General features: G+C 35.9%; 1 protein-coding gene across 8 annotated transcripts in view; it reads left to right on the top strand.

The window, feature by feature from the left end:
* The window catches only part of SCAF8 (SR-related CTD associated factor 8), a 202,260-nt gene that overhangs the window by 66,615 nt on the left and 122,200 nt on the right, over nt 1-13,445 (top strand). For all 8 annotated transcript variants that reach the window (XR_003419236.2, XR_008298254.1, XR_008298253.1 and 5 more), the window contains 7 exons: nt 639-770; nt 1,039-1,151; nt 2,846-3,039; nt 6,381-6,481; nt 9,012-9,125; nt 10,788-10,944; nt 13,040-13,173. Coding sequence is in view for 5 of the 8 variants with exons in the window: in XM_053222058.1 (XP_053078033.1) it covers nt 639-770; nt 1,039-1,151; nt 2,846-3,039; nt 6,381-6,481; nt 9,012-9,125; nt 10,788-10,944; nt 13,040-13,173 (945 nt within the window). In the remaining 3 variants the exon portion in view is untranslated. The remainder of the gene's footprint in view (nt 1-638; nt 771-1,038; nt 1,152-2,845; nt 3,040-6,380; nt 6,482-9,011; nt 9,126-10,787; nt 10,945-13,039; nt 13,174-13,445) is intronic.

Here is a 13,445-nt window from a genome sequence, read left to right as displayed (position 1 = left end):
ATAAAGTGTTCCTTTAATTAGTCTTCATTGCCTAACTTTTATTAGTTTCAGAAATGTTTTATATATCAGAGTAATTCTTAATATTATTTTGCAAATTTCTAGAGATGGAGGTTGAGGAAGGCCCAAGTTAGGAACTGTTTTACAAGATCAGTTAATTTGATAATGGTATTTGAGCTTTGCTTTTCCTTTATACATGTAATATATGACTTTGTTCCTTAATATACAATATTTTAATATTAAAAGTATTACAGCATTTTAATTTATAGCATTTTATAAAAATGCTAATTGCCATTGAAATTCTGGATTCATTTAACTTAGTGGCATTATATATCATTCATGATATAATCCCTTTATTTTTGAAAGTATAATGTTTATATTTTTCCACAGTTTAAAAATTTGAAGACCTACTTGCTCTTACCATTCCATTCTAATATATTCTTTTCACTCATTTATGGAGATGTCCCATGCTCTTATGTAAACTTGGATTTCTACAAAACTGTAATTTTAGGTTGATTAACATGGGATTTCTATATGTGTTGGGCTCCTTTTTAAAACTTGTGATATTTGCATGTCTAAATTCTTTTGTAATAATATGCATACTTTCCTAATGTTTGTGTGTTTGTATCCATTCTCAATAGGCAACCCCTCAGGATAGTCAGGAAGGAACATTTGGATCAGAACATTCAGCATCACCATCACAAGGGAGCAGTCAACAGCATTTCCTCGAACCTGAAGCAAATTTGGATGATTCTATAGATATTCAGCAACAGGTAAAAAGTAAACATTTCTCTGGGTCAAAAATTTTTTTAATTAATTAGAGAAAAATATAAAATGTAATAATTTTTATTGTATGTAAAATATTTTTATGTAAAATAATGGTACTGTCCTAAGTATTTTTTCCTCACACTTAAGCTCCACACTAACCATTTTACTATTAGGCATTGATGCTACTATGGTGAATATTTTGTAAGGCAGAATTGTCAATATATACTGAAATTTCAATCAGGCATTTTGTTTGCCCTTCTTTTGACTTTCAAGGACATGGATATAGATGAAGGGCAAGATGGAGTGGAAGAGGAGATCTTCGAACAAGAAGCAAAAAAAGTGGCTGTTCGCTCAAGATCAAGAACACATTCACGATCTCGTTCAAGGTTCTACAATAATACTTAAGAATAGCTGTGTGTGAACTTTTAAAAGTTGGCTCTATTTCCTTGTATCAATAGTAAAGGAAATGTATTTCTTAGAGTGACATCTTATATTCTCTCAGAAGGAGTAATTAGAATATCAAAAACAGAAAAATACTTTTTTCTCTTTTTAATCAGATATATCTGTTGCCATTTATTTGAATAATATACATTAATTGCAGCCATATCATAAGAATGGGATTTTGGATTATACCTGATTTTAGTTAGTAATATTATGATGACACCCAGCTTAGGATATTATTGCCTCTGAAAACTGTTAAATCAAACTATAGAGGAACAGTATTAGAAATTCCATTATAATCCTTATATTTTGTTTCATCTTACAATAATACCAAAAATGATCATAAAAATAAAGCTATAAGAATTATCTTTGTAAACATTAAACATAGTATCAAATTGTAAAATATATAATTTTTCTTTGTGAGTTTCTTTTGTGGGCTTTTCAACATAGCTGAGACTCATTAATGTACATGCTTATTCAGATTTGAGTTGAAGAGTCCTTAACCTGTTAATTCTCATGTACATATACATTGTTTTTACTGCATATTGTCTTAAAACTTAAAGTCATTAGTTTCCAATATAATATACCCTATTTTTTGCACATTAATACCCCTGAGAATCTGAACAGTATATGCTGGAAGAGGGGCAGTATCTGACAACTTTTTCAGTCATTTCTTATATGTTTCAAGAAGTTATTTGTATTTACCTCTTATAAACGAGAACCTGTCAGTTCACCCTTCTCTAGACCCATCTCAGTCATTGAATAATCTTGCTAAAGCAATGACAGTGTTAGAGCTGAAATCTTAGCAGATACTTTGTTTTAATAATATCTCCTTATTAAGCATTTTGAAGCAGTGCAGTGGCTATGGTTGATAGGAAAAAAAGAAACAGTGGTTCAGTATCACCTTATATTCTAAAGTCAAGCACCTTGAAATTTGAGAAGTGTAAAACTTAAAAGCAGAATTCTTTAATAGCTAATGGTCTGTTGGAAACATTCTCTCTTCTCATTTTATTTTATTTTATTTATTTATTTTTTAAATTTTTTTTTCAATGTTTATTTTTGGGACAGAGAGAGACAGAGAGAGCATGAACGGGGGAGGGGCAGAGAGAGAGGGAGACACAGAATCGGAAACAGGCTCCAGGCTCTGAGCCATCAGCCCAGAGCCCGACGCGGGGCTCAAACTCACGGACCGCGAGATCGTGACCCGGCTGAAGTCGGACGCTCAACCAACTGCGCCACCCAGGCGCCCCTCCCTTCTCTCATTTTAAAAGTGTAACATCTTACTCACCTAAGGAATCTTTTTATTTCTTCAGACTTTTATCCCTATTCTTAACTTTTGTTTGAAAAATGAGTTGGAAGAGACTAAGGAAAGTAAGGCCCTTAGTGGAGTCTCATTCTTTTCTTCCCGATCTCAGTAAGAATCATTGCAAACAAACATCTATTACTAGTGTGGGCCTGAGCAGTACATAGATTTGAGAAAATGCCTGTTTACTTCACTATACTTAAACATTTTTTAAGAGGTAGCTAAATATAAGACATCCTTGTGTGTGTGTGTATTTTGTTCTTACCTAGAAGTGAGAAATTTGATAGAAGAATAATACTGTCATTAGAAGTAAAATAAGATTTTTTTTTTTGGTAGATCGCCAAGGAAACGAAGGTCTCGGTCGCGATCTGGTTCTCGAAAGCGTAAACACAGAAAGCGATCACGCTCACGCTCAAGAGAAAGAAAGAGGAAATCATCACGTTCATACTCAAGTGAAAGGAGAGCAAGAGAAAGGGAGAAAGAACGACAGAAGAAGGGATTACCTCCAATTAGATCTAAAACATTAAGTGGTAAGTGACATGCTTTTACAAAGCTTTGGTTTCAACAAATATTAAGAAAATAATCAACTGCTAAAGTTAACTGTATTTTTAGACTAAGAAACCAGAGAGTTGTTTGGTAAATGAATAATTTTATTCTTGGTTTTTGTAACATGAGAGAGTAGGAAAGAAAAGGAATAGCAGGTTCTACTGAAACATATCACTGAGAATTCATTTTTTTTTTTTTTTTAACGCAAGTTAGAAAATTTAGAACTTTAATGGTATATAAAGTGGATTCGGCCTACTGTCTATTACTTGGACACTGTGATTTCTATTCATAGTGTTGTAACCAAGTATGACCACCAGGTTTGGGGAGTAATTATTGAAAGAATCATGTAAATTTTAATGCTAATTATAAACTTACTGGATCAGCTCTGAGGGAGAGATTCCCATTGTACAAACTTTCTCTCCTTTATGTATTAATCTGTAATGTATAATTATAACAAATTTGGTGATTGTGAGAGTTTGTGGGAGAGTTCACTTGGTGGGCATGTGAGTAGTAATTAGTGCCAGATTCTTCCTGAAGATTGCTAGTGAGTTATGATTTCTAAGGTGAACAAACAGACTGCAGAGGGGCAAAGTACATGAAATGGAATAAATTATCATTCTCTTAACATCAGAGAATCAGCTGAACACTGATCTGGTTGTCTGGTTTCTCGAGGTTTCCAAATAAATTCTTTGCCATGAGGTAAATAATTGGTATAACTTATCCCGGAGCATCCTGGAAATCTAGGCTTATAATTAAAGGCAGCATCCATCTTATTAAGTTCTGGCAGTTTGAGCAAGCTGATCTTGCCAGAATCTTACGTGATTACAAAAGTAGGTATTAATTTAATCATGTCGATATTCCTAACTCTAAAAGTTTCTGTTTGTCACTTCAGGGTGAGAAACCAAATTCAAACATTTTAGTGCTGTCTGATAAATACCATCAAAGGTGTGACCATAAAATCTCTGTTGTGCCTCCTCCTGTGATTACTGTTAGGACATTCAGAATCACCAGTTTTAGGATAGGGCTTTTACATTCAGTCTCTTTCATTTAGTTCCTCACTTTACCTGTCATATTACAGCTGCTACCATTTACATAGTTAGTGACCATGGAGTTTATTTTCTATTATGGTGGGGGGTTTTTTGTTTGTTTGTTTGTTTTTATGGGTAAAACACAGTAAGAAGATTCAGAAAGTACATAAGAAAATACAGTGAAAAGTAGGGGCACCTGGGTGGCTCAGTCGGTTAAGGGTCCGACTCCAGCTCAGGTCATGATCTCACAGTTTGACAGTTCGAGCCCCGCGTCGGGTTCTGTGTTGACAGCTCAGAGCCTAGAGCCTGCTTCGGATTCTGTGTCTCCCTCTCTCTGCCCCTCCCCTGCTCTCTCTTTCTCTGTCTCTCAAAAATAAACATAAAAAAAAAAAAAAAAAAAAAAAAGGAAAGAAAATACAGTGAAAAATATGTCCCTCATTTTTTTTACCTGAAAACTCTCCTTACCCTGAAGCAATCTCAATTTCATGTGGCCCAGCACATTTTAAACACTTAAGATAGTATTTCCCTACCATTGATTCTTAGAACACAAGCGCATTTGTGACTAGTTCAGTGGGTATGAAACATCAACAAGCAGTAATGTTCTAGGAATCTATGTCCTCTCCTCCTGGGATGAGGGAGATTGATTATTGCTTTTTGGATTTAAAAAAAAAAAAGTTGTGGGAAAAATTTGTAGAGAGACTACCTTGAAACAGAGGAAACATGGAAAATATGTCAGGGAGATTAAGTTAAAGCAGCCGTGATGTGGTAGACAGAATAATGAAGAGGTGGGAACTCTTCAGTGAAAGAGGTCCAGAAATTTCCTGAGGGTTTGTGGTGGGTTGAAAAATGGTCCTCCAAAGATACTCACATCCAGATCCAGATCCACGTGGTAAAAGGGACTTTGCAGATCTGATTAATCAGGATCTTGGGGTAAGAAGATTAACTCAGGTTATCCAGAAGGACGCTTCTGTGTAATCCAGGGGTCCTTTTAGGAAGGAAATAAGAGAGTCAGAAAAGGTGATGTGAAGAGGGAAGGAGAAAGATGAAGATAGGTAAATAAATGCTCAACTGTTGGCTTTGACGATGGAAGTTGGAGTCATTGAGCCAAGGAATGCAGACAGCTTGTAGAAGCTAGCAAATTCTTCCCTAGAGTCTTCAGAAAGAATGCAGGCTTGTTGACGCATTTTAGACTGCCAGAACTGTAAGAGAATACATTTTTGTGTTTTAAGCTACTAAGCTTGTGATATTTTGTTACAGAAATAGAATAAAACTAACATATTGCTCCTGGAGACTTTTGTTGAATATTATGTGTGTATAGGGTGAGAGTATGTGAGGGAAAGAATGCTACCAGGGAGTCCGTTAGCTGAACGATTCCTAAAGCTAACACTGGTCTGGAGAACGTTTGAGTTCGAATAAACTGTAATAAAGAGACCTGGTTGAAAACCTTCGTAAGTAGAGATCTTGCAATGGTCACATCTTAGGGCGGCACTGAAATTAGCTATAGAGTAAAACCTGCTGTAGGCCTGCCCTGTAATAGATAAAAAAAGCATCAAAAAGCTGGAAACTTCGTGTTTAAAAATGACATTGGTTTAATCTAAATTTATTGAAACTCCACAAACACATGAGCTGTTGTTAACGTTTTACAAGTAAGTGTCTTCAGGAAAAGAAAATGTTCATGGACGCGTGAACCGTACAGCTTAAAGTAGGTAAGATGTCTCATGTGTAGCTTTGTTTCTTAAAGGGAAGTGGTTTCCCATAAAGTATCTTTTAAGTTTTTCATGATAACAGGTTCTAATTCAGCCTATTCCCTTTTATATCTCCATGCAAATTATTTCCTTAAGGATAAGGTGCCATCTTCAAATTCAGCTGTTGATTAGAAAGAAACATCCACTTAATCATTCCAGCAGAGAAAGATTAAAGGTACACAGCTAGGATTGCAGTGAAGTGTTTTTGTGACTTTGTTGCACATTAGAATTACCTACAGAATTTTAAAACTCCCAATACCCATCTGTCATGCCCCATAGCCCTTCATCTTTTAGAGTGAGACCCAGGTATCCACAGGTGATTAAAGTGTACAGCCAAGCTTGAGAACAGGTAACACACAAGAGGTTGATTCATAATAGATGTGAATGGATACCTGGGATTTTAGTTCATTTTAAGTGTAGCAGATAAAAATGTCACTTAAGTTTTAAATATCCATCTTAAATTATTGTTCTTAGTGCTTTTTCCTCAGCTGCTTGCAAGAAGTAACTGTGTCTGTGTGATTTAGAACGTTTGTCTCTTTTATGTCTTGACAGTATGTAGTACTACTTTATGGGTTGGTCAGGTGGATAAGAAGGCAACCCAGCAAGATTTAACCAATCTGTTTGAAGAGTTTGGACAAATTGAATCCATTAATGTAAGTATCACTTCTTATACAATAGTTTATATAGAGGATTTTCACGCATACAAAGACTCACTTTGGTTCGTAATTAGCCCAGTAGTGTCCTTTTTAATATTGCACATCTTTACAAAGATTATTTGACTTTAATCATTTCGTGTTTATTTCTGCTGCTTTGTTTACCTCAATTAATTTTGCCTACGTAGTGGAATTCTAACAAAATATTCTTAGGGGTTTTATAGCAGTATAGCACTTGGTTCCTAAAGTCATCAGATGTTTGGGTTAGCAGGAGCCCTATGTGTGACCTAGTTTAATTCCTTTTCTTTTCTTTTTTTAAATAATGAAAATGAGGAAACCTGAGTCCCAGAATTGTAATCACCTGCACATGAGCACATAGCTAGTACTGGAGACACAGTTGGACTTGGGGACCCAATCTTTTGCCAGTCCACTCCCCTTTCCCCATCTCCCTCTGAGGCAAGAAAATCTGTGTGGCCACTGCATCTCCAGTAACTTGACCGTAACTCACTCCTCAACTCGATTCTTGCAGTGCTTTGGCCCCACCCAGTCTCCCTTCTTTGAGTATTTGCTTCTTCCTAGAGGTCTGTTGTGTTTCCCTGGGGCTAAAACTAAGTAATGGAATGTTTTATATTTATTTGCTTGTTTAAGGAGCTTTCTGATTCATTAGCCTTCTGATTTTATTCACTGTTCTACTTTTATGTCTGTTTGAACCTTTTATCATTATTTACCGGGAAATTGGCTGATTTTCCTTTCTAGTCTTAGATCCCAACATTTTTTAAATGGCCAAATTTGACTTTTCCACATTAGTAACAGCACTCTTCATATGAATTGACCATTTCATATACTACTTTCGACTATATATGATCTGTTTGGAATCTCACAAGAAGCTGGTTAAGTAATTCCCATGTTGTTATTTTACCAGTGAGGAATCTAAGTGATTCGCCTGAGTTGCACAGACAATAAATAGATGATTGATTGATGTTTCAACTTAGGAGTTTCATATTCCTCTTTCTACACCATGAGAATGTTATAGGCATTTCTTAATCTTTTGTCTTTTTAAATTTCACCTGTCAAAACATGACTGTCATAGCCCTTCCTTGATCATATAGCCTCTGATTTTGTGTCTGATTTTCTCTTAGCCGAGATATCAGAAATGTATTGACATTTGAAAAAATAGGGATGTGCAGGATCAGTGTCTTAGGTTCTTATCACGGTGTCCCAACTTAAACAGGTGATTCTAATGCAGAGTCAGGAATCATTGCTCTGAATAGATCGTGAATCGAAGTAGCATTTGGATTGTCATAATACTTGCGACATTTGTAGTCTTTCTTGTTCCACACTCATTTGGGCATTAGTTTGCCTTGTCTCTTCCCCTCTTCTTTATTGCCTTTTTTTTTTTTTTAACATTTTTATTTATTTTTGAAGAGAGAGAGAGAGAGAGAGAGAGAGCGCGAGCGAGCTCGCGTGCGAGTGGGGGAGGGTCAGAAAGAAATGGAGACACAGAATCCAAAGCAGGCTCCAGGCTCTGAGCTGTCAACAGAGAGCCCAACATGGGACTCAAACCCACGAACTGAGAAATTATGACCTGAGCAAAACTTGGATGCTTAACCTGCTGAGCCACCCAAGGCGCCCCTGTATTACCTTTACAGAGCATACTGCTTATAAACAGTAGGCACCGAGTTATTTTGTGAACTGGAATATATTGAATGGCTAGTGATAAAATCCAGGATTTGAAAATTTGGTGAAAAATTTATAAACCTTTCACTTGGTTTTGAGAGAGTTTGAGAACTGAGTAGAAAGTCTGTTAGATTTATCATATCACTTAGTGAAGTTGAAGAAAATTTTTCAGTGCATTGATAAAAGTGTTGGATCTATATTGTAAAAGATGAAGAAATTTGTAAGGGGTTAGATAGACTTCTCTTTTGAGAAGTTTGGGATTGAAGTTTGGAAAGTAGCTTGAAGTGAACTCTGATTGAAAGTGTAAACACTTAAGGCTATTTTCTTATTCTGGTAAAGCCTTTATCCAGAAGCAGTTGGACAAAATGAAGTTTTATACAATTGAAAAACTTTAGTTTTATCATTTGTTGTAGATTATAGATTTTATATTAAGGACAAGATACTTCCCTAAACAAAAATCTTTCTCACATTACTAGGTGTAACACGTGGAAAAATTGAAGTACTATACATAAATTCTGTGCTTTCAAATATGTTGGCCATACAATATTATTTTCTTTTTACCTGGTGGTGTATCCATATCTTTTTTCTTTATTGTGCATTAGAAAAACTTTAATTGACATGTGATAATCAAGATTTTGCTTATGTTATGGCTTAGAGTGCAACCCAAATAAGTTTTGAATTTTTTTTAAACTAAGTAATTAGTTGTACATGGATTGTACCAGTAAACAGCCATAGGAAGAGAAGGGAAAACCATTCAGTATTAGTAATGATTTGTTTCATTAAAACCATAAAATAATGCCAGAATGAATTGCCTTACTTACACCTTATCTAAAGAAAAAATTTTTCTTAATAGATGATTCCTCCCAGGGGCTGTGCGTATGTCTGCATGGTTCACCGACAAGATGCTTTCCGGGCTCTTCAGAAACTTAGTTCTGGATCATATAAAATTGGGTCCAAGGTCATTAAGGTAAGATTGGAGAGGAGGGACCCATGCTCTTGTTTTATTGAATTATTAGAATGTATATTAGAATTATATATTTGATCCATCTTCATTTTTTGATGTTACGGGAAAACCTCTAGGAAACTTTATTATTTCAGTGTTGTTGGGTTATCAAATTGGATATAGGTAAAACAATGACTAAAACTTTTAGTCCAGTGATTCTTTGAAATCACACTTGTAGTTCTCTTAGTCACCCAGGGCACCATTTTATGAGCAGAATTTTTTCTTTTTTTCTTTTTTATTTTTTATTTTATTTTTTAACGTTTATTTATTTTTGAGACAGAGACAGAGCATGAATGGGGGAGGGTCAGAGAGAGGGAGACACAGAATCTGAAACAGGCTCCAGGCTCTGAGCTGTCAGCACAGAGCCCAACGCGGGGCTCGAACTCACGGACCGTGAGATCATGACCCGAGCCGAAGTCGGACGCCCAACTGACTGAGCTACCCAGGCGCCCCAGAACTTTTTCATTTTTTATAAGGCAGGCTGCCTGCCTGCCTGCCTTCCTTCCTTCCTTCCTTCCTTCCTTCCTTCCTTCCTTCCTTCATTTTATTTTATTTTTAAATACTCTCCACATCTAAAGTAATCTCCACACCCAACATGGGACTCAAGCCTACAACCCTAACATCAAGAGTTACACACACCACCGACTGAGCCAGCCAGGCGCCCCAACAAGTTTATCTTTTATTCACTTCTCCCTCCCAGTGCTTCCTAATCATACTTCTTAATCATATTATTACTTTCTCCTTTTTCACATCTTGTGTTATACATCAAAGGCCACTGTGAAGGACTTACATGTTTTGTTTCCCTCTGCCTTTAAACTGTTAATTGTGTATTTTTCTGTGACTAACATTTTATTTCTGCTACTTGGAGATAATTTATTCCATCAGGTTCTGCAACTGAGTTAAAAACTTTAAGATATCTACTTTCAGGGTTATTATGCCCATGCTTTGTCATTTCATGGCAGTGAGTTTCTTTATGTAAACTAAATTGTCTCCTTTCCTGGACTACCAAGATTTTATTTAAATTATTCTAACTATTCTGATTATTGCTAATGTAGGTTGACATTTTTATGGTGAAAAGTAGATTTGATTGTTTCTGGAAATGTGATTTTTATTTTATTTATTTTATTTTTTTTTATTGAAAAAAAAATTTTTTTTTAACGTTTATTTATTTTTGAGACAGAGAGAGACAGAGCATGAACAGGGGAGGGTCAGAGAGAGGGAGACACAGAGTCCGAAACAGGCTCCAGGCTCCGAGCTGTCAGCACAGAGCCCGACGCGGGGCTCGAACTCATGGACTGTGAGATCATGACCTGAGCCGAAGTCGGACGCTTAACCGACCAAGCCACCTAGGCGCCCCTGGAAATGTGATTTTTTAAAGTGTTAGTAAGAAGTGGAATAAATCCCACGTTAGAAATACCATTGCTTTCTAGTGTAGGCTTTATTTTAAAAACAAACAAAAAAACAGGACATACATGGAAAAACTTTGGCTACTATTATTTTTCTAGCATCCAGTGAGGCTTTGCTCTCCAACTAATTTTATTCACATAGTTTACATACAGTTTTGAACATTTTACCTTGTCTTTACAGTATACCTGAGCTTTCTTTTTTTCTCTTCATTCCTGATAGATTGCTTGGGCTTTAAACAAAGGTGTAAAAACAGAATATAAACAATTTTGGGATGTGGATCTTGGAGTTACATACATACCATGGGAAAAAGTTAAAGTGGATGACTTGGAAGGTTTTGCAGAAGGAGGCATGATTGACCAGGAAACTGTAAATACTGGTAAGAACATTAAGGGTAGTTTTATTGTTTAACAAAAAGTGTGCTTAAAAGGTTGTAATTGATTAGAGTTTGGATCATAAGGGAACTGTGTATTTCCTGGATACTGCCCTCCCCAGAAGGAAAAGACAATGGAAACACTGCCTTTTCCAATGTATATGCTTAATAGGTCTTATTTCATAAGTGTCTGAGTATTGTGTTTTAGAAATCTATAAATGTAGTATTTTTCTTGTATGTCTTTTAAATTTGCTCTTTTAGAAACTAAATATTTCAATTCCTTGCATTTAAATAAGAACTGGGGACTTAAGATCTTTCTTTGAAAAACTTCCTAGATTATTTTGATTAGTATCCATGTTGAGAATGACAGAAATAGAATGTTTAAAGAGCTGTAGTTCTGATGTATGTACTTCTAGAATGCTTATAACTAAATGATCATCTCGCCTATTTTTTTTTCCAATTTGTGTTTTTATTTTTAAAAATACCAGTTATAAATCCACAAAATGATTAGCATTTGTAACCAGTAAGAAATCTTAAAATGGATACTTGAGAAAGTAATTGAAATGTGGTATATGTAGCTTTTATTTCTTCACGTCTTAGCTCTTTTACCAAAATAAGCTAATTTTCAGGGTATTTTCATTTTCAGGCCAATGCACATATTTTCTAAGCGCTTTTTTTTTTCTTGTCAGTCTTTTTTTTTTTTTCTTGATGGATATTCCTCCAAAACATTCATTCATTCAGTAAATATTTTAGTTTCTATTGTGTGCCAACCGTGATTTTAGGAACTGAGATTATAGTAGTGAGACAGACAAAAATCCTTCCTCTGATTGCATGCACATTGTAGTACAGGGGATGACAGCCTGTAGGCCATAGGTCAAATCCTGCTGGCCAGCTATTCTGTAAAAGTTTATTGAAATACAGCTGCACTCACTTACATTTACTTCCTTTATATGACTTTTTTTTTCAACAGCAGCTGAGTAGTTGCAACAGAGAATGTATGGTCCACAAAGTCTAAAATACTGTAGGGAAAGTTTGCCAACCCATGTTCTAGTGAAAAGAAACATACAATAAAATAGGTAAACTATATAGTATTTCTATGTTGATAAGTTCTAAGAAGAAAAAGCAGGGAACAGGGAGGGATATATAAACAGTATTGGTGTGGAGCAATGCAGTTTTACATAGTTGAGGAAGATCTAATGGAGAGAGTGATGTTTGAAGGAGTAAGATGTGGAGCTCTCTGGAGAGAATGCATTCTATACAGAAGGAACAGTAAGTGCAAAGTCTCTTCAAAAATTATAAGACACCAGCATGGTTTGAGCAAAGTTAGTGACAAATGAGTAGGAGGTGAAGTCGGAGAGGTGTACAGAGAGACGCAGTCATATAAAGTCTTATTAGTCATCATAATGACTTTGATCTTTATTCTGAAGGAGATGGAGAAGCACTGGAGGAATGACGAGAGCTTCTTTGCTTTATTTTTGCGCAACTATATTTTTAGAAAGATTTTCCTTAATTTTTTTTTAACATTTATTTATTTTTGAAAGACAGAGCATGAGCAGGGGAGGGGTAGAGAGAGAGAGAGGGAGAGACAGAATCCAAAGCAGACTCCAGGCTCTGAGCTGTCGGCACAGAGCCCGACGCGGGGCTCAAACCCATGAACCGCGAGATCATGACCTGTGCCGAAGTCAGATGTTTAACCAGCTGAGCCACCCAGGCACCCCTGAAAGATTTTTCTTTATTGGGTTAATAATACCTTCCTTGTTGGTCTCCCCTTGTATCTTGTGACACAATATAGAATAAGATTGGTTCCTCTTATATCAGATAGTCTTTGAGGTCTGTATCTATTATGTCCTTTCTAAGTGGTCTCTCTAGACTAAATATTTTAGTGTCTTTCGTTTCTGTCGTGTGTCATACTGCTTTGGATTCCTTGGTGTTCTCATCAGATTTATCTGGGAAAACCTAGGTTGGCCCTTATAGTTGTGGACACATCTTAAAGATGTGCCAAGGTACATGGAGGACTTAGAGATGAAGTAAATGTATACACAGAAATAAAATGAAAATTTTGCACCTACACAGAGGAATCAATTTCAAATATTTTGTTTAGAGTGGGAAACTGTGAAAAGCTCAGAACCTGTTAAAGAGACGGTCCAGACAACTCAGAGCCCAACTCCAGTTGAAAAGGAGACAGTGGTCACAACCCAGGCAGAGGTTTTTCCTCCACCTGTTGCTATGTTACAGGTTAGTGCTGGATGTTTCTGTTATTATTAATGTGTTGTCTTACATTTCTGTTTTTACTCATGCATTTACTTTATAAAACTTGGAAGAAATTGTCCAAAATAAAATAAATAGCAGTTTAGTCCCAACAGTTTTTGGAAAAGAAATTATTTTTAGAAATGGTGGCCTATATATTTAAATGTTCATTTATGACATGCTGTTGCCTGCTTCTATGACATTCACTGTTCTAGGCACCCAGGATAAGGATACATCAGTGGGGAAAAAGCACACAAGTC

The sequence above is a fragment of the Acinonyx jubatus genome, chromosome B2, assembly GCF_027475565.1.
Source record: "Acinonyx jubatus isolate Ajub_Pintada_27869175 chromosome B2, VMU_Ajub_asm_v1.0, whole genome shotgun sequence".
Classification (NCBI taxonomy): Eukaryota; Metazoa; Chordata; class Mammalia; order Carnivora; family Felidae; genus Acinonyx; species Acinonyx jubatus.
Note: the sequence above shows the minus strand (reverse complement) of the source record. Positions and strands in the feature narration are given on the sequence as shown.